This window comes from Porites lutea, chromosome 2, assembly GCF_958299795.1.
Source record: "Porites lutea chromosome 2, jaPorLute2.1, whole genome shotgun sequence".
NCBI lineage: Eukaryota > Metazoa > Cnidaria > Anthozoa > Scleractinia > Poritidae > Porites > Porites lutea.
In genome coordinates, this window is record NC_133202.1 from 16,984,496 (window position 1) to 17,010,212 (window position 25,717).

The window sequence follows — 25,717 nt, forward strand, 5'->3', positions numbered from 1 at the left end:
TTAGCTACACGTCTCCTTCAGTTAATGAAATGCAAACAGTAAGCAACAACGTACAAACACTTAGCTGAAATGGATATCGAAACTGTAAGTAATTGTTTCACTAGCTTTGTTTTCATCTAATCACTCTCAGAGAGTGGTTCTGCATATCTATTTTCTGCTTCGCTTTTGTCCAAGTTCTTTGTTCAATAATCCTTCGCAATTAGTGTCCAAAACGACAGGCTTTGCCTTACGTTTGCCTTTAAGAAGATAAACTTCTATAATAATACCAAAAAAATAGTTCAGTGATCTCTACGAGCATATGGCACTCCATGTATCCTAAGCAGCTTTTACTTCAAAATAGCAACTCTGCAAACTACTGCTTTTGTTGACTGTAATAATTACCTAATTTTCTTTGCTTTTAGATTTCATCCTGTCCCAAGAGGGCTCCAATTTGGTATTTAGGTTAAATACTACTTCTAGAAGTCCGTCTTCTCTTCTCGTGACTTTCGAAGCTCGTTTTCGCAAATTCATCCCTGAAAGAAAGTCGACTTGAAAGCAACTCTAGCCCCGTCATTAAGTTTCCCTATTTTGGAAACTCCGGATTCGGCTTCAGCCCACACTTACCTGATGAAAACGGTTACCGAAAATGTAAATTTTTAGAAACGCTTCCCAGAACAGGTCAACAAGCAAGACCTCGGACGTACTACAAGTGCCGGGTAGGATAACTTAATCCACACAACAAACAATCATTTTGGAGGAGGAATTATTTCAGAATTATTTATAGTCATTTCATGTGTTAAAAAAATATATACATATCCGCTTTCAGAAAAGAAACGGATACGCGTGGGCGGACAAAAACGATTTCAAAGCGATACGTGTTGTCGAGAGTTTTGAAAAAAAATGCAAAAAGAACTGGTACCGGTGGTTTTCCAAATAAAATAAAAGATGTGACAGCAATCAAGTGATCTAATGGCCCTTGATTCGTCTTGGTTTGAAAAATGTTTGAACTGTCACAAGCGCATTGAGGTTATACAATGGTAGTCTTCACACTAGAGCCTAAATAAGCTAAGAGATATTTCAAGACCAGTAAAATAATTTTAAATTCTTCAAGTCAAAAGAAGCTTCATACACAACCTATCTTTATTACTTCAGGTTTTTTCCAGGCAACATAATTAAGAGTGATTGACATGCTTCGCCTTTCTCAAAGCTCAAGAAACCGCAAGTTCGCAAAGTCGGCGTTAAGGATGGTTTTCAAGTCACTTGAAACTTTCCTTGAATCGTTTCAACTTTCCGACTTTAATGAGATGCAAAGTAAAATAACTTGAGATTCTACTTAGGCCTTCCCACACGTATCTTCGGTTAAGTAACACTTAGCAGCTCTCAAGTCTTACTTAACAGCCTAGTAAAAAGACAACCAATGTCACTCGAAACTTTTCTTGAATCGTTTCAACTTTCCGACTTTAATAAGATGCAAAGTTAAATAACTTGAGATTTTACTTAGGCCTTCACACACGTATGTTTGGTTGAGTAACACTTAAAACAATTACGTAGTAAAATAACGTAATTGTAGTTTCTTAAGGTGGACGAAATTTTTCTTGCTCGGTCCACATAATATACGAGTGGTAAAACAAATAATCGTGAAGGGTGTTGAAATGGGATTGAACACCAATCAGACCAATTTTCTACCATCATGCTTTTTCAAATCCTCGGAGGTGAATTTGTTTTCACGGGATAACACTACCCGTTCTGCCTTACCCGTCAGAAACTTTTGCGTTCGGTGTCATTACCATAAGACCATCAAATGGCGTAATCATTCTCATTTATGGGCCAAAATTAGTTTTTTTTCGTCCACCTCTTTATAAAATCTGCCACTACATTAAGAAAAGACACCTGTAATTGATCGTAATTTTTCTGATACCCGAAGCCGTTGATCACTGGTAAATCTAGTTTCCATGACACTTGAGGTTGGGTGTGAAAAGAGAAGAGAGGCAAACGATCATAGGAGGTTCGGTTTACCTTCAAGTCGCCCGAAACCTAGTCTGCTACACGGACGTTTTTAGTGTCGTCACGCAAGAGGAGCGTTGCGGGACGACACTAAAAACGGCTGTGTAGCAGACTACCCGAAACCAGAGTTGTGTCGCCCGAATGCTGAGCTATATTTTGCCCGAAATTTTAATTTCCTCAACAACATCCTAGAGTCCTATTGCACATTTCAATATCGCGCTTGTTTCGCCTCACCATCGCTTACACAACGAGATGTAGCACTCATTTTTCGCGCTTAACCGATTCGCCTCAACAAGGATTAAAGAATGAGATACATTGCACCTGATCACACATTTATGGCGCTTGTTTCGTCTCATCATGACTAAAAGAAGGAGATATATTGTAGACACCGCTTTATTCTACTATATTTATCTGTTTGTTACACCTGATAAAATTTCGGGTGACGTGATTATGATTTCGGGCGAGATGACTCAGTTTTGGGCGACTTGACTGGCTACCTGGAACGTGGCTGCTACATCCAAGACAGACAATCACGCAACATGCCCATCCAAGAAGTCCTTTTATTTGTGCCATTTGTTCAAAATTTAAATTACTGGATACGTTAGACATGTCGGTAAACGGCAAGCGGATGCGTCAGACATTTAGAAATTACTTTAAAATATATTAGTCGTGTCGTTTTAAGTTCTTTTTTTTTTCGGTTCCTTTACAACTTTTTATTTTTTTTATTTGGTTCTTATAGTGAACATATGGATTTTTTTTACCGTATGTAAGTGAAAAACCGACGTTGAATGAAAAGCACGTCTATTATATATTTATTTTGAATTCGTAATGGTACCAAAAAGACTAAAATTTATAAATAGCTAAATACTCTATCGCTTTTAAATTAGCTAAAAAATCCCGTATTATTTCACCCCGATTGGGAAGTTATTTGGGATAATCAAATACAAAATCTAAGACTTTTGTCCCCATGGAAAATTTTGAGTTAGTTGGATTGGTCCTTGAGAATATTCCTAACCCCTTTAATTCTTTCATGAATCACTAGCTTAGGCCGATTCTTGCATCATTTTATAATTGTGTAAGCTACCGCAGGCCGCAAAGTATTGTGGATTTCCCGGCTCACTTTTCGTCGGTGGGTCACCAACATTTTTGTCTGGTTCCAGGCTCCCTGTCGGTGATCCATAACCACCACCGCCTGGGGTCTGAACACGATAACAGTCCTAAAAAAAGACAAAGGTTTAATGCTGGTCGTCGTAAGAGTCATAAGCGCGACGGAATCGGAGATGGAAGAGTCAGAGCGTTTCCATTTTCTTCCCACCCCGTTTACTATCTAGTGAAAACCAGAGTGTTGTAGTCGGAAGTAGAAGCGGAAGGATAAACCAATCACAATGCCCGTTCCTACGCTTTGTGACTGGTTTACTTCTTCCGCTTCTGCTTTCGACTTCGACTACCTAGTTTTCACTTGATAGTAACCGACGGCATTCGTAAGCGGAATCACTGAGAACGCTCGCTGTTTTCACTATATCGTTAAGTGCAACGCTTCTGATAGTGTCTCCGACTCCGACTCCGTCGCCAGTAAAAACTTCTTCATAGTTAATCTAGACTCACTGAAAAGCTGAACTTGGACGCGAGGCGAAAGAAGGACAAATAATTTCCGAAACTGTAGTGCTTGCGAGCATGGTAAAGCCAACATTTCGGAAATTCGCACGCGTAGGCGGGGATAATCGATTTATTGATAGCGTTAACCTGGGTTTACGTTTTGGTTATCCACGAATACACAACCATTGTAGAGCTATTTTAAAAATAGGATAGTAGGGTGCTAACTCACTACGGGGCGAACACCGAAAGAAGGGGGCGAACTTCTAGAGGGTTAATTCACTAGGGGGCGAACTAACTGATGTTCGAACTACCTACTCCTGCACATGAGTTATGACTTACCCCGGGATTCATGTGGACAGAAGCCTTGCCTCCCAAGTTAATAACTCTTCCATCCGCTTTGAGAAGCAAGCTAAGCCCTGGAGATCCTGGCTCACCGCCTAAACAAAAAAATTATTCATCAAGAGAGCATTGTTAAGAAAGTGACCTGTGGTTGCTCGTATTAAAGAGCAAACGCAGGTGAAAATAGACAGAGATTTGTCACTAGGGTCCACTTCAAACGTCGATCTTTTCATGTACCGAACCAAATCCCTTTCAAATGAGAACATGGGGAGATCATTGTTTGAATCAATTACGTCCGACATATCGAATCGAGTGGCCTACATGGGAATTTCGACTGTGGAGCGACTTCGTTTGAAAAGTCAAAGTTCTCATGTGCCAAACCTAAATCATAAATCACTGTAATTTATCTTTACTGATAAGCATTGTAGACCTTGTACATCGTAAAAATGAATTGAGTCCGAATAATTAAGTCCTGCAAGTTCGACATCTGAATCCGGCAACCGTTGGAATTGTATCTTTGGGTCCACCCAAATAGGTATTAAGTTCGGTACATGAAAAGTTCGACCTTTGAACTGGACTTAACATATCTATTATCGTTTGCGCTGCTGCCAAAATTTTGACAACTGAGTGGTTTCCAAAGGTTCGGTTCAGTATTAGTCGCCAAATCGAATTTATGAAGTAAGTTCATGAAAAAGTACGGCGTCTGAATCAATTCAAAACCGGGCTAAATGAATTTGGAACAGCTCAGCCGTTCTTCACATCTGGCTCAGCCGCGAATGACAGCTGTGGACCGGCGTTGATTCAGACGCCAAACTTTACCGAAATGCGCATTTTTCCCTTTTGAATTTAATTAGCTCGGCTGAAATAAAGATCGACGTGTGAATCAATTCAGCAGGCCTAAATTGATTTGAGTCGGCCTAAATTCGATTTCGGTAAATTCGAATTCTATTCCGCCCACATGAAGTACTACAACCGGGCTTTAGATAACCGTGAACTAATTGCAGTGCGGATTGCTGTCTAAATTAGTCAATATTTCGGGAAGGCGTATGACTAATCATCTGTAATTTTTCATAAATTGACTACTTCGGCGCGATCACTCATTGCTACCGATAGGGAATAATTGTAAAAAGGAAATGAAATTGACAAAAAGGAAACATTCTTTACTCGTTGCTCTTTAATTTCTGAGTTGGAGATGCTTTGCCCATCCCAGAAAAAATGTTTTAACCACAGCACTTCCTTGAACAACATAGTAATCAATGTGTCATACCGTTAAGTCCGTAAGGCCTGAAGGCTCTTCTCTCGCCAAGAACGGAAAGAACCTGACTCCTTCTGAACAACAGCTCACGCACCACCCCGTCCCCTCCCCTGTGAAATCCATTTCCACCAGTTCCAGGGTTGAGATGGAAACGGCGTAAGATAATTGGAAACCTGCAAAAATGGTGCCAAAATTAAAATCACAAACAGTCACAGAGGACACGGATCTGTATAAGAATCTGGAAACCTGCCCAGCTATCTTTCCCATAACCCAAAATTTTGCCCTCAGTACGACTGGGGGAAGGGGTGGTTGGGCAGTTCGAAACGTCCACGCTCTTAAGCGATTTCGTTTGCAGTTTTTCAAATCAGAACCCCCTGAACAGTCAACTCTTTAAACGACGCACCGTTGAAGCCAACATTAAGTGTCCAGTTTCAAAAGTTGTAGGCTTTACAGAGAGAGTCAAGGAAAATAAGTCAAGAATGGCAAGGTCTAACGCTAGGTGTCAATTCTAGGGACGTGTCCGCTAAGAGAGATAAGACTGTATAAAATAATAAACAGCACCACAGAAAAGTACTGTCCTGTGACTTTCAGCTGAATCGTCACACTCACGCTGAGGATTTCAATGATTCGTAAATTCAGATGCTACAAACACCTTGCACCGCAAAAAAAGTATTTCCCGGCAGATATTTGAAAGGAATTTGGCCATTGAATCAGGACATATGACAGATGACATGTGTAAGTTAAGACTCTAAAAGTTAAAATGCTAACAACAAAAAGAAAATTCAGGCTTTCGGCCGAGGATGCCTTAAAAGAAAGAAACATTCACCAACGACGTAGTTCAAAAGAAATGATCGCAAATATTAAAAGTGTTTCAGCCGCCTCGCTTCTCTTTACTTTGAATAAGTCTAAACTCCACAAAAGCCTACTCTAGACTCTAGAGTTTTTAATAGTTTTTACTGAAATATTTAACACGCCATTTATCCATTTCCCGCGGAATAAAAGCACTGAGGTCGCATTCTGTCCGGATTAGGGTCGAATTCCAGCTAGACGGCGACATGATAACAACTCTATGAACTGTCTTATTTTAAGATTTCAGGTTTCTCGTGGATATTTTACTTTGCAGGCATTGAGCATCAGTTGAAACCAGGTTAGCGACCAGTGGTTTCAGTAAAATGGGTTTGGCTGGGCTTCCTGTTCATTCTCGCAGCCTCACAAACCTGACTTCAAACGAAGTGTTTTCCCAAACTGAAGATGAAACCTTAAACAAATGTATCTCAGGTGTTTGTATTGTGCCGTAATTTCAAAATGCGAAAGGGAATCATTAATAACAACCTCCTTTCGATGATCTCCGGGTCTGTTATTCTAGTATTTGTCATGTGCACATGGACTCCACTACGTCCATCCCATGTTGGACCCTGAGACGGAAAAACAAAACACTTCAATTACAACTGCTAGCTGATGAAATATAACACGTAACTATGGTATGGCTGCGCGAGCGACCCTTTCACGATTTACGTACATGGCAGTGGAATGTTGACTAACTTGTGAAAGCCCATTTTACAGTTGTGTCTTAGGAGGCTTGATCTGTGAGTGTAGGAGAGGTTGGATTAGGGTAAGGGTTTTCAGTATGTAAACAATACCTCCCTTTTATGTAAACCAGGATTTACTATGAATGAATGACACTATTTCAATAGGGTGCATGAGGTATCAGGCTTTCCTTAACAAGGTTTTAAAGGACGAAGGGGGAGTGGGGTAAGGAGGGAGAACGGGAGGTGTTTCTCTTCCTTCGCTCTCTCCCCATTCTCTCTCCCACCTTGACAAAAACACAGTACTATCAATTGACCTAACTTATTACAATTTGCGTAGCTTTCAGTTACTACAAAATGCGTCGTTATTTCAAAATGCCGCAACCATTGCTACAAAATGCGTACGTTATCACAAAATGCGTCGTCATTACAAAATGCCACAGCCCTTGTTACAAAATGCGTGAGTTATTACAAAATCCGTCGTTATTACAAAATGCCACAGCCCTTGTTACAAAATGCGTAAGTTATTACAAAATCCGTCGTTATTACAAAATGCCACAGCCCTTGTGTCAAAATGCGTAAGTTATTACAAAATCCGTCGTTATTACAAAATGCCACAGCCCTTGTTACAAAATGCGTAAGTTATTACAAAATCCGTCGTTATTACAAAATGCCACAGCCCTTGTTACAAAATGCGTAAGTTATTACAAAATCCGTCGTTGTTACAAAATGCCACAGCCCTTGTTACAAAATGCGCGAGTTATTACAAAATCCGTCGTTATTACAAAATGCCACAACCCTTGTTAGAAAATGTGTAAGTTATTACAAAATCCGTCGTTATTACAAAATGCCACAGCCCTTGTTACAAAATGCGTAAGTTATTACAAAATCCGTCGTTATTACAAAATGCCACAGCCCTTGTTACAAAATGCGTAAGTTATTACAAAATCCGTCGTTATTACAAAATGCCACAACCCTTGTTAGAAAATGCGTAAGTTATTACAAAATCCGTCGTTATTACAAAATGCCACAGCCCTTGTTACAACATGCGTAAGTTATTACAAAATCCGTCGTTATTACAAAATGCCACAGCCCTTGTTAGAAAATGCGTGAGTTATTACAAAATCCGTCGTTATTACAAAATGCCACAACCCTTGTTAGAAAATGCGTAAGTTATTACAAAATCCGTCGTTATTACAAAATGCCACAGCCCTTGTTACAAAATACGTAAGTTATTACAAAATCCGTCGTTATTACAAATGCCGCAACCCTTGTTACAAAATGCGTCGTCATTACAAAATGCCGCAGAACAGTGTAAAATTACAGTCAGACGGTAGTCTTCCTTATGGCCCTACTAACTTGCTAACATTTAGCAATAATAAAAAAACACGTTTCTCGAAACGCTGATACAAACTGTCCGAATTGTTTTTATTTCTAAAAGGGTATTAACGTCCTTAAAGGTTTACCAAACCGCATAAACTGCTTCTTACTGAAGCATTTCAAACCGTCCTAGCGATTTGCTTGTTTGTTTACTGGCATCCAAGAAGAAGCAATGGGCGCCCTGCGTATGCTCAAACTCACCGCACCGGCTCCCCCGCAAATTGTTTCGTAATATCCGCATCCTTCGTCCCCAAACGTGGTGTTGTTCATGCAACCCTGCCATACACGTGAAGGAATTGAATTGTATTAGAATAGTGAAACGACTCACCGCTCCACTTCCGCCGCTGATTGTCTCGATATATTGGTAATCATCACCACCAAAAGCTGTGATGTTCATACAACCCTGCGGCGTACAACAATACAGCGGTTTTCGATGTTTCTCGGTTGTCAGCAATATAAACGTAACGTGTTCTTAAGACTGTGGCGACGGAGTCGAAGTCGGAGCCGTATAAATCCGACTCTTAAAGGGGCTTAGCTTGCGCCACCGACTAAACTAAACTCTGGTTAAGCCCGTCTGCGAAACAGCGCAAAAATCCTTGTTCTGGGCCATACCTGTGTACCAGGATTTAAGAACGAGCGATAATAGGTCGATTGAAAAAGCCATGGGCCTTATTCACACGGAGGCCATATTGTCCCGACAGACTGAAAAAGCTTGGGAGCGAGGCTAGACAGGTAAAGCAAAGCTACTCTAGTCTCTCGGGACAAAATGGCCGCCGTGTGACAAAGGCCCTTTGTCGGTTTGCCAATCAGGTTGAAGGAACATTCGAAACGCATTTCCCGTAATTCGTTGAGTCCGTTGGGGGTTCAGAACAAAGAATCTCGGCGCTGCTTCGCAGACGTCACTATTCGCGGTTAAATTACCTCTGCGACGCAGGCTAAATGTCATGACTTAGTACCTTTACCCCCACCCCCCCCCCCCCTTCCAAACATATTTCATCAGGGAGCACGAACCTTAATATTTGGGGGGGGACTACCTTAGCTTAAAAACTCGAAAAATTAGCCCTTCCCATCTCAACTTTCAATCCATGTCCATCCTTGCAATCCATTGCAACAAACAACAGGAAACAGTTTCAATACTTAAGTATAATCTTAACAAAACTGGACCACTATGTTTGGAATTCAGTTTATGCGAAGAGACGTTATAACTTTTCAAAAAGAGAGCTAATTGCGTGACCTTGCCCCTTTAAGAGCGCTTATGACCTGATGAAAATCGGGAAAAAAATCAGTGTGGTAAGCGGATTCATAAGCTCCTCGAAATCGGACTCGCAAAAATCAGAACGTTTCCATTTTCTTTCGACTCCAGTCAGCCAATCTCAATGCTCGTTTGCGTACTGTGGGTACACTGTGAGAGGTTTAGTTCTTTCGCTTTTTCTCGCCACTACGACAGCCTAGTTTTCACTACAACTTATCATAAGCGAAGAAGTTATCAGCGATTTTCACTAGATTATAACACTCTCTGTTTCTGATAACACTCCGAATCTGTCTCCGTCGCTATCAAAAACCATGACTGATGATTGTTGAGAGGTAATTGCTATGGTTTTATTTTAAAAAGAAAAATTTAAACATAAGTCTTGAGCCTTATTTTAATACAGTGGAACCCCGCCATACGGCCACCTCGTTAATAAGGTCACCTCGTTATTACGGCCTCTTTTTATGGCCGCACGGCAAAAACGTCCATACATTTTCTTGTAAAGAAACCCTCGTTAACTTCGATCACCTCGTTATTACGGCCAATTTTTTGGCCCCTTGGTGACCGTAATAACGGGGTTCCACTGTAGTCCATTTTGCAATTTTTGCTATTCTTTTTGTTAATCTTAAGTTCTTTTTTCCGTCATCTGACGAAATGTTACAGGAACCCAACCCCACTTATCTCTCTCAAAAAATGCGAATCAACAAAATGGTGACTCACCTGAGATGCAGCGCATGCTTCAAAGGCTTTCAATACTACGTCAACAACTCTCTGACTGGTCAACACATTCCCACCAACAACAGCCGCGGTTTCTGTTGGATCCAAAATACTGCCAGGTGGGAGAATTACCTGCACTGGCGCTAAGCAACCCTGATGGCGGAAAAAGGCGGGAAAAATAAGCAGCTAACAATTCAGTAAACGAGCTGTGAACACTTATTTTTTTTTCTTTTTAGTCGTCGAAGCCTAACGCGTTTGTCAGGTTCTTGAAGTATCGTTAATTCAAATCTTCAGAAAAGATGCCCTGAGGAAAAAACAAGCCAAACTCGAGCGTTTGCTCTTTTTTTTAAACAAGACAAATATGTGACATCATATACATCAACAAAACAATTTTCGTACTTTTATCTTGTCTGTTGAAATACAATGAAATGACAAACTGAACCTTACCCTGCTATACACTTATATACCGTGCTAGCTGAGCGATAAATAGGTCTGCAATTCGATAAGCTAGAATGACAAACTTCGATATGTTTTTACGAAAAGAGGCACGCTAATTACAATTTGTGGAAGACGGCAAAAGCGAAGTGTACAAACTAAAACACTTGAGATTTGTTTACCTGGTTCAGCGGTATATCGTGTTTGACCATGCACCGCAGACAGTAGATGATGGCAGAGAAAGTGATAGCGCGCGGTGCATTACGGTTGCCGTACATTTCCGGCCCAGTTCCCGTGAAATCAAACACTGCAGTACCCTGTATCAAGGAAAAGTAACAGAATTAACAGACAATTTTAGTTGGAAACTGTGAAGAGAGTACCTGGACAATTCCATCTGAGCGATCTAATCTGGGCGAATAGTTGTTTCTCGTGGGCTTAACCTATACGAAGGATCGTGGACGCTATAATTATTCATTTACACTTTGTAAATACATCCAATGATCCAACCAAGAATTACTGATCAATATACTTCATGATCACGTGGTCAGTCCGTCCCGGAGCTGACCACGAGTTCAACTTTAGCCGCGCTTGAAAGGTTTGAACCTGAGGGTTATTTCATAGCTACACATGTACGCGGTGGAATATGATCCTCGGGGTTAGTGAAGTTCTGTGAATAGGACCATAGTAAATAGTTTTTGACGGTGACTGATGTTTTGAAAACCGATGCAGTAGACCCAGTCAACAACAGTCCTATTCAGGACTAAACTTATATTCCAACTACTTATGTTTTTATCCCTGTTACATTCCATTTGGATTATACTTTTCGAGTTTGTTGTGTGGTGTGTCTCATGTAAGTAACAATTCCACTGCCAACCAGTTTTTACTATTGTTTTGTTTGCTTTTACCTATACCACACACCTCCTTTTCATCGATGGACACAGTCAGTTTAATACGTGAGCCGTCATCCATATGATCCTCTGCAGCTAAGACAGTTTTTCCTGTGCGCTCCTACAAATAACAGCCGCAATAGAGTAACAGCAGTAAAAGGGTCATTATAGCTTCCAAAAAAGTCTCGTCTTGTCTAAAAAAACGGGCATTACTAAGGAAAATAGTGTATGGTACAGTTTGGGAGAAGCAAAGTAAACGATTTCGAGGCCGAAACATCTATTAATATTGTACCAAGGAGCCTATTTCAGGCTGCTCCAAGATAGCATTGTATAATGTGAAGAGATCGTCCAAAACTGATGCGAAAAACACGGCAGACTGGGGAGAGTGCCGTCCTCCCTAGTTTCCTTCGCAGCCGCTCGTGACTCCGGCCCGAGCGGAGCCCGAGCGGTTGCGAAGGAGACTGCCCCTTCCCCAGATCAAGCGTGTTTTATTTTCGCTTCAATTATTTCGCGAAGTCCCTACCAAATGAGGGCCTGGGACCGACTAAGTGCGAGGCCCGTTTTATCCTTTCAAAGCGCACTGTTACAACATCACTGGTTGGATGGTTTCGACCGAACTACAGTTTCGGCAGGACCTAGGGTTTCTAGGCTACCATGCAAACGATTTCAGAGAAATCGCATGAGAATTCTATTTACTGTGCAGCTACATCTCATCAAACTGATTTTGAAAATTTCAACTGATCGTAAGACCCAGAACAGGCTTTTCGAAGGTGTGGAAAATCTAAGCTGGGGCGTTGAATTGAACTTTCGTATGGAGCCGGAACAACTGTATTCTCAAATGCTGACAGAAAGCGTTCGATTCATCAAGTCAAAGAAGCACAAGTTATTTACGTAATTCTTAAAGTTCAAAGAATGGCCGACATCAAATTTCTTCTACCAGTATTTGTACATTATCAAGAGGCCGAAAGGTTAAAAGAATACATAAAATGATCACCAAAGGCAAAATGCTCTGATCTTTTATCAAAGTCTCTCAACTTATTCTTTAAGGAAATGTATGGAGATTAGTCTGGAAAACTTGTATTTGGAGATTGGAGCTTAAAGGATTAAGTGATTTCTTACCTTAGTTTTCGCGGCGATTTCTTTTAACATCTCACGGACAGCTACTTCAGCGTTGTGCTAAAATTAAGAGGTCGAAAGGAGTATTCATTTCATCAAAGCAAAATATTGGACTGGAAAAAAGTAATAAATAGCTCAGTTGAGTATAGTCACTACTTCTCTCGATAAGACTAAGGGGAATGAAAATTCAAATTATTTAGAGAAGGGATGTTACCTTTGCAGAGGGTAATGGAAGGAATCAGTAGAAATTCTAACCTGAATATACTTCATATACGCCTGAACCACCGGTAGACTGTATTCTTCTATCAAACCTGTGATTAATTTGATACCCTGTAGAAGAAAAGACAATAAAATGTTTCAGATATGCTATCTTAAACAACACAATTCAGACAGACTTGTTGAAGAGTTTTAGATCTGAAAAAGAGTATTGATTTGCAACCCGATCGAAACTCGTTTTATCCTTAAGACTAAATTTGGTTGCAAAAATTTATGATATCCTGTTACGGCCAACTGTCAATTATAAGACATCTAGACAATAAAATCACAAATACATTGTCATGAAAAACGTCCTTCATGATACAACTTCATGACAATTACATTCCTTCCCAAAGGAAATACGTTCATCGCGTATTAAATGAGCGACAAAAATAATTCAAATGTACTAAAGAGACTTGGGAAAAAATCCATCTCCCAGAAAGGCGAGTCACCTTATGATTGGCAGCCACTTGAGCTTTTAGGTCAGATAAGTTGTCATGGAGATTACGTGTACCACTACATCCGGGATACTTTCCAGGTTCCTTTAGCTTTTCGGTGAGTGCTAGAGAAAAAAAAGTAGTTCATTCAGAAAACGAAATTGAAACGTATGTCAGAATCTTAATACTTATGACGTATCGAAGGTCAGAACATTTGCCAGCGCCGATGAACACCTTTGTCTGAACAATTAACAATCATTTTTCAATAATAACAAAAATGCCACGAAATCGTTTGCTTCCCCAACCGTGTTAGAGAGACTTGACAACGACAACGGCGAAAAAGTACTAGGCTAAAAAGCAAAACATCCCTCTGCACGAGTATCCCGCTCACTGGTGCATTTCCTTGCCGTTCCTCCGCACAATTACGTCGCAAAATTATCTATTTCCTCTTTTTGTGGTGAAGTTAACAACACCACGAAAATTTTCTTTTTGTTCTTTCCCTTGCTAAACCTGGGCGTGCGTTCTCAAGAATTTAACTCCAGAAAATTCGTCTACAATTAACAAATTAAGTAAGCAAAACTAATAGCTTGAACCAAACGTATCGTGCACACATAAAAAAGCATCAATAATTTCTTGTCAGTAGAAAAATGGTGATTAAGGAAAAAAAATCAATTTACAGTCACCACCTTACCCTGTTCTTGAAAAACGCCCTCACTGACAATTTTAAACGACTTAAACACGGCGCCCTCCTCAAAAATGGAATGAGAATTAGGAGGCATTGAACCTGAAAGAAAAATGTTACGACAAAAGATGACTTAACTTCATTTCCCTTCTCCAACCTCTTCCCTCTGTAGAGGTCTTTTACGTGCTGCCATAGAGGGAAAACGGGAAAGGGAAGTATGGGGGGGGGGGGGGGGAGGAGTGAGGACGGAAGGAGAAATGGAGATCTCCCGCCTTTCCTTCTCGCTATGGCATCGTCACCCGCACATCCCAAGCTCCGTCCAGCCACCAGCACACTTAATGAATTCTAAAAAGTTTTCGGCACAAATGCACTTATTAAAATAAAAAAAAGAAAAATCTGGCATACCAACTTTTATGTGCCAATTAAAAAATGCCAAATGAAAAGTTGGTCATTTCCATAGTCTCCTTTGCAGCCGCTCTGGCCGGAGTCACGCAATGCTCTTCGACGAGCATTATGTGACTCCGGCCCGAGTGACTGCGAAGCAGTCTATCATTTGCACTACTTGTCACGCAATTGTCACAGCTAAAAGTGGTTTCTAGAGTCTTATTTTCAGGTCGTCGCCTTAATGTCATGCATGTCTCCGAGTCATTTCTGGCGCGTGTAGGTAGGATTTCCTCGGTTTGTAGGTTTCATGACTTGTCCGATCTTTTTCTGAGCTAGAAGTGAGACTCCCCCCCAAAAAGTTTCATCATGTAGTACAGCAAATATATTGGTCAAATACAACTTGCCAGTGTTCACTGATTAGCTCTAAGCTGCTAGGAAGCAAAAAGTTGTTATATAGTAACGATATTGGGTGACGATGATTTGTTCGTACCTGGGGCTGAACCTCCTATGTCGGCATGATGACCTCGGCTGGCAACAAAGAAAACAGGCTTGGCTTGTCCCGGATAAAACACCTAATAAAAAACACACAGACGTTTGAAAAAGCATATACAATGCTTTTAAGGACTTCAGTGTTGTGAAAAGAAACAAAATAAGTTCAGTGATCGTAGTTTTTCTGTCATATTTCTGTACGAAAAAGACGTACAAATATTATTGGCGGGTAGCAGAAGACATGTGAAGAAGAGACAGGAAATATAACTTGACTATTTCTCTAAATTGACTAATATATGCAGTAACCAATCCCCGGGAAGGTTACCAAATGGTCGGCCAAACCGGTTATTTTAAAATGGAAATGTTAGTCTCTTCACAAAATTTTCGCAGTGGCTCCGAGTTCGATTCCCAGGTATGACCTCAAATCCTTCTTTCGACTTCTTTCATTCACTCACTTATTTTGCCATTAACCATAAAAGACTAAATCAACAATGTACAAAACATTTATAATATATTAAAGATAATAGACACAATTCTAAATAAATTATTTTACAAATGTTTCCTTTCCGTGTAGCTTTAAATAGCTTTAAAACCCCATAAAACGGAGAACTGATGAAAAGAGATGGGGGGGGGGGGGGGGGGGGTAAAATGATCGCACCATCGGCCTCAGGTTTGTTAGTTGATTACTAGTACGATTTGCCGACGTAAAATAGAGACCAAACAAATGAATAAGTCTTTTCACTAAATTGTCGCTAACACCCATAACTGCCGTGAACACTATTTACGTCCAGACTGATCTGGGTGGATAGTCCCGATTATAGTGGAATTGGACTGAGTCTGGCCAGGCAGTTTCAACACATGCTAACCGCCCTTATAGTTAGTATGATCAGTACGTAGACGGGCCACAGATGACGTTACTTACCGGAGTGATGACCGTCAAATCAGGCAGATGAGTCCCTCCTGCACTGGGGTGGTTACTAAGTATGACGTCACCTTCTTTTAAGTCATCCCCTAACGTGCGAATCTACAATAATTTAATAAAAAACATGATTTAACTTTAGATACAACTATAGTTAACTGCTGGAGAAAAAACAATTGTTCAAACCTGATATTGCACAGTTTCTTGCATTGAACCGAGATGGACTGGAATATGAGGAGCATTAGCAACCAGGCCTCCATCGGGACCAAACATGGCGCACGAGAAGTCAAGCCGCTCCTGTAACACGAAAGAAATAACGTTTTAATGTACGAACGTATCGTTAACGCTTTAGCTAAGGGATAACTAAGACCCCAACTGGTTGAGTGAGAGACGTGGTCGCACACGATACATCGACGTATGAGATGGAAGAGGGATGACGGTGAAATAAGGCACTTTAAGCTGTCGGAGGGATGAGCGGTTTCCTTCCGAAGCGCAGTCAGAGGTTTTCTTTTGAAAGGCTCGGAGCCATTCCTGTAATTAACGGCTAGAGGGAATTGGTCCCCTAGATTTACTGCCGTTAAATTTAATCTCAAGGTAGATGTTAATTAACAAATAAAGCTGCAGAGGATCCGTTTGACCCACCTTGATGTTCGTTGAAATCGATGTGCGCTGCAAAACTCTGTCAAAGGAAGCACAAGAGAAGTCATTCAACTGATCCTTCTAATTTTTTTTTAAGTAACCAAAATATAACAAGTCCTTCCCACTTACCGACCCATCTGCTCCGCAGTGCTCATAAAACGATGTGAAAATATTGAAAGCTATAAAGGAACGAAACACAATAATTATTAATACAATAGTGGGAAAAATTACTGACTACTTCTCACCTACGTTCGTGAGGGACTGTAACGACTGAGACGAACAGAATGAAACGGAAAGTTAACTCGCGAAAAAAATCCGTTTCGGTTTTGCAAAGTTCTGGATGAAAGTTTACATGTAAAGGTGTGCGATATTTGCTGCGATTTTTGATGTGAATTCGAGGCGATTTTCCACTCTTTATGTGAATCTCACAAGGGAGCGCATCTAACTTATAAACTTACCGCTAAAACACCTACGACTTTTGCTACCTTCAAGAAGAAATGCACAAATCAAATGCAATCTCGCAGTAATAAATCGCAACAAAATCGCCGCAGTCTACAAGAGCGATTTGAAATCGCTTTAAAAATCACCCTTACACATGAGCCTTTTAGAGGGTGTTAACAAAAACGTATGATACCTGTATGGCATCTAGTTCAGTTCCAATGCTCTTCTTGCCCTGATTTCCACCAATCTGAAATAAATAAATTCTGCTATTTTCAGCCCTGCAGAAAGACATAAATTCCCTTGCAAGTGCTACGATAATCCACCAACCTGCGGCAAGCAATTCACCAGAGCGGAAAGGGGACCTCCTACACAAGGGAAACACAGGGTGTGTCGATTCTCTCTTCTTTGACACTGGTGAAACAGGCATTAAAAAAAGTTTCCTCTCTCAGAAGAGAGAGAGAGAGAAGAGAGGAGTTCATTTTGCAAAAGTGTATTCTTTAGGAAAGGGTTGCTCCTTTTCTCCTGAATCCCTTTACCATCTTTCCCTTCTCTTCTTGAATATCAACTACCTCTCCTGTCACCTTATAACTGAACCAAGGCGCTATTTAGTATACCCTTCTTATTTGCACAGGCCGTTTCCGTTGTCTCGTTGCTTATTTTGCAAATATTGTTCTGAAAAGGGTCACGGGTGCCTTCCCTAGGGTCATTTTGCGCTATTTCTGGCTGAACATCTATACTTTGAGACTATTTAACGCAGAATTTAAAAAAAATATTTCAAAATATAAACAAACTCCGTTATTATGTAGTGATGCGGAATCAAGTTGAAATACTTTGGTTACAACAAATATATCAGAGCAAGGAAGCAGGCACAACAATAACAAACCTCAATTCTGATATCTCCGGATTTTGTAACAACAGCTTTACACAGCGGCTCAACAAGAATAGTGCTGTAAAAAAACAAAATCAAATTCTACCGTTACAAAGGCAACTGTGCCAGAGTACCCAGATTGAAACAAATATTTCTCCATTATTTTATGCTTAATATTTCTCATAGGAAAAATGACTTTTTGATAATAAGGAGCAACTGTCGTTGGTAGAAGTTATGCACTGGTTATGCTCTGCTCATCGTGATATTAAGGACTATGAGGACGAGATTGATTACGATTAGGAGTTTTCCAAGCAAATTCGTCTTCCTCATTTTATTTATCACACCAATACAATACAATACAATACAATAGTTTATTGACACTCCCCTGGTGGGGCTTTTAAGTGACAATGCGACTACTAATTAAGATAAGAGAGGTAGTTAACAATTCAATTAAAAAGGAAAGAGTGCGGTGAACAAAAGCAATATAAACATACCTATTTAAGAGTTAATCGAATAATAAATATTCTCACTACGTACTATACAATATGCATATTTTTAGGTTAAAATTATAATAAAATAAGATACTAGTAAGATACTAAAATACTATCATAACGTGCTATTTAAAAAGTCAGTAATGAATTTATTTTTCAAATAAAATTTAAAAGTAGAAATCGATTTCGCAGTTTTAAGAGTACTGTCTAGATTGTTCCAAATGTGCACCATTCGGTAGTGGAATGTTCTCTGTCCGGTACTCGACTTATACAAGGGGATGTTTAATAATTGGCAACTTCGAGTCACGCGCCCGGTGACCGCAATTCTTGTTGTAAATTGATCGCTGAGGTAATGTGGAGCTTGACCAGTCATGCATTTAAATGCCATGAGAGCGTCGCGGAAGAACAGCTTTTGTTTAATTGGAAACCAACGTAGATCTCTTAGTGCGGGGGTTATATGATCAAATTTCCTGGTACCTGTAATAATGCGCGCGGCAAAGTTCTGCACTGACTGTAGTCTACAGATATTTTTGTTCGAGGTGTTCGACAACACTGTGGAACAGTACAGTAATTTGCTAAAGACTAGGACATTTATTACTGTCACCAGTTGGTTACGGTCAAGAACATGTTTAACCCGACTGATTTGTGCGAGGCTTGACATACAAGATGACGTAGTTTTTAAAACATGGTCATCAAACGTTAGTTGCGGATCTAGAACAACCCCAAGATCTTTGGCCGAAGATGTAAGAGCGAGATCTTTTCCTAGAAGAGATATTTTGAAGTCGGAGAGTTTGGCAAGTAGTTGTCGGCTTCCAAAGACTACGAGTTTTGTTTTGTCAGGATTTAAAAGTAGAAAATTGTTAAAACACCAATTACGTATTAAAAGAAGGTCGCTATTTAGATCGTTCATAGCAGTCGGACAATCACGCATCTTAAAAGAAATCTGAAGTTTAGTGTCATCTATGTAACATTGCGTTAAACAGTTTCTAGGAACAGAAGGTAAGTCGTTAATGTAAATACTAAAAAGAAGCGGCCCAAGAATGCTTCCTTGAGGAACATCACTATTTAAACGCAACAAATTCGAGAGGGTCGAGTTAATACACACGACTTGGTGATCCCTAGCGTTTATTGTAAGCAATAGGAAAGATTTATAAATCAGGGAATGCCATTCCGAATTCGTACTGACATACCCACTCGATTTCGTACTTGTAGTCAAATCTAAAGCCAGGACTTAATTTTCTTGAACATGATGTTAACAGGTCTAAACGGTTTCATTGGTGTAGCAGTAAAATTAAAGTCACGAAAATAACTTATCCTTACTAATCTGCGTGACAAGGGGTATAGGAGAGGGGAGAGGAGGGGAGGGGAGCGGGAAAAGAGCAGGCGACAAAAGAGAGGGCCTGGAGGATATTAAGTTCTTCTTTGGCCGGGGAACGAATAGAAGCGATTAAATGCAACTAAAACAGGTTTCAAGTTTACCGTCCGACTGATCGAGTGAACTTGCCCATACGGCGACTATTCAACGAATTTATCAAGCTTTAAAATGGTGTCACTTCCTACAGTCACTGGGCAAACCTGGTTTTGTCTACGATGACAGCGGGTCCTTCTATTGTGTGGCCAGCGGATAACTCCTCGAGTAAGTAGATGTTGGTCTCATGAAAGCCATCCTCAAAATAACACTTTGATACCTTTTGAAGTTTAAAAACAGACCGTTATTTGGTTGAATGGTCGCTAATCAATAGCAAAAACATTTCTAGAATATATTTAACATTTATTGAATGAGGCTGAGCACGATATACCCTGGGTGCCTATGATTTTTGTTTTTCTCATTTTATTTCTGATAGTTCGTGACGAAGTCGCGAGGACGGTTTTACTTCATCCTAGGTATTTCCAGAACGGACCTCCGGAGCAAGGGTAAGCAAGATATGAAGAATTATGCAGCTTGAGGAGGGCTTTATCCACCACGTCCAAAGTCCGAGATGGATAACAGCCTCCACTTTTGTATTTGAAAGTCAAACTTTTTGAAACAGTACTTAGCCCCTATCACCGTTCATCGGTGCTAAGCCCTATACTCAACCCTTTACCTTGCACAATTAACTCTCTCTGGTTTTTACATTTTTCCCAATAAATGCGGGCTTGCGTTCAATAAATGATTCTTCACCTGGAGTATTGCGTTGTGTAAGAAACATGAGGCATCTATCTCATTTAGGAGTACCTAATCTAGTCACAACCAATAATACTCTGCAGAAGCTAAATAATACCTTTTTCACAGGGGGAGGAGTGGTGGCTGTTGGCACTTCATGCGCTAATGATGTCTTTGAGTGCCCAGTGCCCCTCACTCTGATATCATCGACGAGGATCTGGCGGCTAGGGATAGTGAATCCAAACTCCCGCATGTACCTATTGGCAAAGGAAACCAAAGTGTTTCTGGCTTCAAAGGTTTAAAGGGGCTACGACACGAGGATATTGCTATTGCTCGAATTAGCGCCCACCTTCAAATATGCGCCCCGCTTCGAATTAGCGCCCCTCCTAAGGCTTAAAATGTGGAATAAGCGCTTGCCTTCTCCTCCGAGAAAAAAAGCGAGGTTCAGTGCTCGGTACGATATAGGAGACGTATAAGGTACTTTTTATGAATGTGACATTCGTAATAGTAAAAATTAACGGTCTTCAAAGTCGTACGGCTTTGCACCTCATTTCCTCGATAGAAATGTCAATGTGAGCACATAGATGCTTCACTTTCATAGGTGCTTCGTCTTGAACACGTTTCAAGTTTCACAAAAATAATTTTCTATAACGTTTTTTGAATTTTAATATGTTAAAGTTGGGTTAACTAGAAATAAAGATAGAGTCATTCTGAGGTCAAAAATTGATAAACGAAATAAGCGCCCCCCTCCCCTTCGAATTAGCGCCCCCCTCCTGCCTTAGAAAATTAATCAAGCGCCCCGGGCGCTAATTCGAGCATTTACTGTAATTAGTGACTCTACACATTACACAAAATGTTCCTGTGAAGTTGTAGGGAAGATATCGACCAAATTTCATCATGGAGAACTAACCATAATAACGTTTTTGATGATTTTTGAAGGCATAGCAATCAAACTTCAAATAGATGGGCCAACTTTCCAAATTTAATTCCATGTCTACTCCTTACCATCCGTAGTAACAGACGACAGGAAATAGCTTCAATGCCTAAGATAATCCTCAATAACAAAACTGGACCATTATTTCTGATATTCAACGGACGCGAAAAAAATTTAGTTTTTTAAAAAAGATAGCAAATAGCATGACAATTTCCAACCTTTCATTAAAAGCTTGTCCAAAATCACCATGACGACAGACTTCTCCTGGCTGAAAAAAAAAAAAGGCAGTTAAGAAACGTGCAGTAGACTGCAACAAGAGTAAACCTGGGCAAAGAAACTTAGTACAAAATAACCAAGTGATACGTTATGAGAAAAAAACTAACATTAACAATGCTTTTAAAAAGCTCATTTTCTGGACCATGGTTGCAACATCTTTGGAAGAGAATTTGCCAATTTGGTTCGACTTCAGTTGCAAGAGCAATTGTCCAGTGTGACAGAAATCATGAACATTCCTCGCCACGGTTTTATTGCAGAATGCAGGACCTTTGGTTCCAGTTATTGAGGACAAATTTCTCGAACTTGTCCACTTTTACTATTTTCAATTTCTTGAGAACTTTAACGTCTAATGCATAAACCTCTTTCATTTTACTTAGACATAAAAGAATGCAAGAAATATCAGTCAAGCAAAACAATAAAGACCTGAAGATTAAGATTTACCGGTACATTGTCCTTGAGTATCGCGGTACACATGAGAGCACAATCCGTTCCGCTGTACCGCATGTGAAGAAAAGCTTCCGTGGAGATTTGACTCCTGAAAAAAAAAATAAAATGAACAAGTGTACAATAGGGCAATATTTCCGAAAAAAAAAAAAGACTATTAGTATGAGAAATGTAGTCTATATGGAGTCTAGTCTGGAACACGATTAAAAACTGCAGACAGCAGCTGAGCAAGGTTTGGTGGAAGGTAAGGATTCCAGAGTTCCACGAACACATACTCGTCCAAAAATATACAAAGTGCCCAACGGAGGGAGAGGAACCAATTTATACGGTGGATTAAAGAGCAAAATGTACCTTATGTTCAAACGTGCCCCGAACGAATGATTTGCCTTAGATGCCGGAGTATCTGTTTCTTTTTACGCGGAAAAAGAGACTTTCGCAGGAACAACTTTTCCCAGTTTCTTATTTCCAAGTTATCCTTTCACAATCCCCCCTCAGAATGATACCTAGACAATCTTCTGACGAATACTTCGTCTAAATAGTTAATTTGAGACTATTATAAAAAGGCCAACGATCGCTTGAGACGCTGAAGGGATTGTTTATACAAGATCGAGGATCTATTATGTGTGTGTGTTTCTGTGATGTGTACCTGACCTAATTATGTCCCATCTCCCAAAAAAGACTGCCCCACTCTCTCTAGGGTAACATGTACTCTTTTTCATTTTTGTTGATACTCTGTAATTGGTTGTGAAGTAATTGTTAGGTACAACTGACGAAGTTACCATTCAGTGCTTAGCTGTATTTCCAGGTTTTCAGATTGTGGGGCCAACACGAAGAGATGGCAGCAAGAAAAAAAAGCGAGGGGGTGGGGTAGGAAGTGAGAGCGGAATGACCTTCACAGGCCTCCCCCGGCTCTCCCTCTCTCCCTCCTTATTTTATTCTGCTCTCTGACTTGGCACCACACTCCACTACGGCCTGGAATAGGCACTTCTCAATTCTGCTGCTCGATGCTCTGTCACCGCTGTTCTGCAGTCAACTTACTTTTCAAATCCCTGGCTTTTCAATTCCTCGACGCACTTTTGTGTTAAGTGGTCAATCCTCTCATCAAGGTAACTAAACGACCCTGTAAACAAGGAAAACAAAGTTTTACTTGAAAACCGTTAAAGCTGATCATTCAAAACTCAGATATGTGCAGCTCTGTACTGAGACAAAAGCTTCAAGGAACAAGAAAGAATATTGGACAACGGAAAATAATATAATTTCTATTGATAACCTTTCTCATACTCAATTTACCTTTGTCATAAACACGTGCGCAAGGTTCCTGGGCCTCGTGCACCACATCTGCTAGAGCCAGTCCATACGCTGACAGGATACCAGCAAACCTGACAAACAATACACCATAACGAAAAAATCCGCCTCAAAAAATTTTACAAGAGGAATTTTCCTAGAAATAGCTACTGGGTACCATACTGTGTACACATAGCCTAGGGCACTGTTACAGGTTCGTTTAGCAATGGGGTTAAAATGAAAAGACTGAAACAATTTGCGCGCATCGCCGAGCCAATGCGGCTCACATGGTCGCAGCCTACCACAGTTTCAGTAGCTTTAGGGAGTATTACAACGCCCCCTTCCCCCCCCGAAAGGGATGCCAGTTAATTCCAGGGTACCCCTAGAAGTATGTCGCCGGTTTTAACCTGGGTGAAGAGAAACAAAGTGGAGAAAAGTTTATTGCCTAGGGAAAAAACGCGGTGAGATGGGTTGAACACGGACGAAACAAATAAAGTTATACGTCTGGAAAAGATTAATAGACTACACAGAAACCCTTTTTTGTGCGTGTTAACTTGGGCGCAAGGACTCAGGTGTGAGGTATGCCACTTAAGACTTACCCCGACTGCCAATGCGTGCTTAAGAGGTGCATGAACGCTATGCAACATTTTTACCGCTATTCACTTAAACCAACAATTCGCCTTATGTGCCATTCCACGTCGTTTACTTATCGTACATGAAATATCTTTAAGCATAGAAATTTCCACTCACCGGTGAATGAAGACTGTTGACATTCCTAAAGACCTGGCAATAGAACACGCATGTTGGCCACCCGCTCCACCAAAACACGCAAGCACGTGCCGGGCGGTGTCGTGCCCTCTCGCCTCAGTTAGAGCTCTAATTGGTCGACACATGGTCTCGTTAGCAACAGTAATAAAACCCATGGCAACCTGCTCGACACTCATTGGTTCCTTTTTAGCACCTTCATCTTGACTTGACAGAAATTCATTGACCTGGTAACAAATGTAATGTAAGTGTTACATGTATTGGTTTACCCAAGAAGAGCTTCGGAGTCCTCAAGAATTTCGTTTGAACTGCTCGCGTGATCGACATAGAATCGGAATTCGAAGTGTTGGTGTTTGAGGCAAGGTAGACTGTTCACAGTCCGCTATTTTCCCGTAAGATCATCGAGATCGAGAGCTTTGCGTTACGGGCTGCCATCTTGCATGAAGACAAAACTACTAAGGATATAATCCCCGACGCCCGCCCCCTCTGTACATTTGAAAATCAACAAAGCCGTGACAGTAAGACGCGGTATATCTAAACGATCTCACGAAAAAATAGGGGACTGTGAACAGTCTAGAGGCAAAGAGAAAACTGGAGAATTGAGGAAAAACCTCTCGGCGCAAGGGCGATAATCAGAAACCACCTCAGCCCATATGTAGCGCTACCTTTCCTCCCACGGAGCAGAACAATTCAATAAAAATCTTAGCGGTAAGAAAACTTGTAATCTATTTTCACTTGTGAAACCACCTATCCAAGAAAAACTTCTAAACATAAGCAGTTGTCTTCCAGGATGGAAATCTCACTTGTTCTTTTAAGACTTCTCTGGGGTGTCCCCATGAAGCATAACCTACTTCGCCACTGACGGAACTAAACCTCTGGTTAACTTACTCGCTAAGTTCGATTATGTCTGCGCACTTTCTTAAGGTAAGGTTTGGTCACGCAAATTATCAATTTCCATTACACAGAAGATGGATCACACCTCTGCAAGTTGCATTTTAAATGCAACCGCGCAGCTGTTAAACATATGCCGTTTCTAAATATAAGAGGACAAGAATGCTTTATCCTGGTGACCAGAACGCCATCTCCCTTTCTGGAGGGATGGCAACAACAACAACAACTTTATTACTGGAAAGAGTGCAAAAAAAACAACATGAACAACAACAACCAATAAGCAAAAAAATGGAAAAAATAATCACAATAAATCACCTCTTCTGTAAGCTTCTTGAAAGCAGCCCAAGACCCTTCAAAATCCAAAGGCAAGTCCTCATTTTCTCCAAAGATTTTCGGGAAGAATCTGCTCAAAGAAACGATAACAGAAAGAAAGAGACGCTCTTGATTTTTGCATTTTAAATTTGGAATTGACAAAGGCGCAAGGTAACTAGATTGGTGGTTAACCTTTTTGAAAAAGAAACTAAAAGAATGAACTTACTCCGGAAGAATTCGTCCTAGCACCAAATTTGCATCTGTCACAGCAAGCGGGCCGCCTGAAAAACAAAAACCATAATGTAATTGCACACCAAGTAAGGAAATTAGCACAAGAAACTACATGAAAAAATATACCGTGTCTTTTTGCCCACCAAAATTAATACAGCTACTATGCAGAGTATCTTAAAAAAGTTTTTGAAATAAAAAATGCCAGCTGGTACCACACATGATCTAATGGACGCCCCCTCACAAATAAACGCCTCTTGTCTAAGAAACGACTTTCTCACGCTTTCAAGTTTGTAAATTAGATGCCTCTCTCTAATAAACGCCCCGGTCTAACAGACACCGCCCATGCCAA

General features: G+C 40.5%; 1 protein-coding gene across 2 annotated transcripts in view; it reads right to left on the reverse strand.

Moving 5' to 3' along the window:
• Positions 1–2,525: 2,525 nt before the first annotated feature.
• LOC140927897 (5-oxoprolinase-like) overlaps positions 2,526–25,717 on the reverse strand; it is a 33,562-nt gene continuing 10,370 nt past the window's right edge. Inside the window, exons 13-40 of one of the 2 annotated variants that reach the window (XM_073377598.1) lie at positions 25,364–25,418; positions 25,141–25,228; positions 23,920–24,161; positions 23,176–23,264; positions 22,924–23,005; positions 21,883–21,976; positions 21,384–21,433; positions 20,350–20,488; positions 19,664–19,776; positions 17,613–17,676; positions 16,923–16,976; positions 16,418–16,467; positions 16,292–16,328; positions 15,836–15,946; positions 15,653–15,754; positions 14,732–14,813; positions 13,867–13,959; positions 13,191–13,300; positions 12,739–12,813; positions 12,487–12,543; positions 11,399–11,488; positions 10,663–10,797; positions 10,049–10,198; positions 8,281–8,355; positions 6,506–6,588; positions 5,186–5,346; positions 3,919–4,016; positions 2,526–3,200 (exon numbers count right to left, since the gene is read on the reverse strand). In XM_073377598.1, the coding sequence (XP_073233699.1) occupies positions 3,027–3,200; positions 3,919–4,016; positions 5,186–5,346; positions 6,506–6,588; positions 8,281–8,355; positions 10,049–10,198; positions 10,663–10,797; positions 11,399–11,488; positions 12,487–12,543; positions 12,739–12,813; positions 13,191–13,300; positions 13,867–13,959; positions 14,732–14,813; positions 15,653–15,754; positions 15,836–15,946; positions 16,292–16,328; positions 16,418–16,467; positions 16,923–16,976; positions 17,613–17,676; positions 19,664–19,776; positions 20,350–20,488; positions 21,384–21,433; positions 21,883–21,976; positions 22,924–23,005; positions 23,176–23,264; positions 23,920–24,161; positions 25,141–25,228; positions 25,364–25,418 (2,753 nt within the window). In that variant the 3' untranslated portion in view covers positions 2,526–3,026. Of the gene's footprint in view, positions 3,201–3,918; positions 4,017–5,185; positions 5,347–6,505; positions 6,589–8,280; positions 8,356–8,407; positions 8,483–10,048; positions 10,199–10,662; positions 10,798–11,398; positions 11,489–12,486; positions 12,544–12,738; positions 12,814–13,190; positions 13,301–13,866; positions 13,960–14,731; positions 14,814–15,652; positions 15,755–15,835; positions 15,947–16,291; positions 16,329–16,417; positions 16,468–16,922; positions 16,977–17,612; positions 17,677–19,663; positions 19,777–20,349; positions 20,489–21,383; positions 21,434–21,882; positions 21,977–22,923; positions 23,006–23,175; positions 23,265–23,919; positions 24,162–25,140; positions 25,229–25,363; positions 25,419–25,717 lie in introns of both variants that reach the window. The other variant, XM_073377599.1, reaches the window with a different exon arrangement.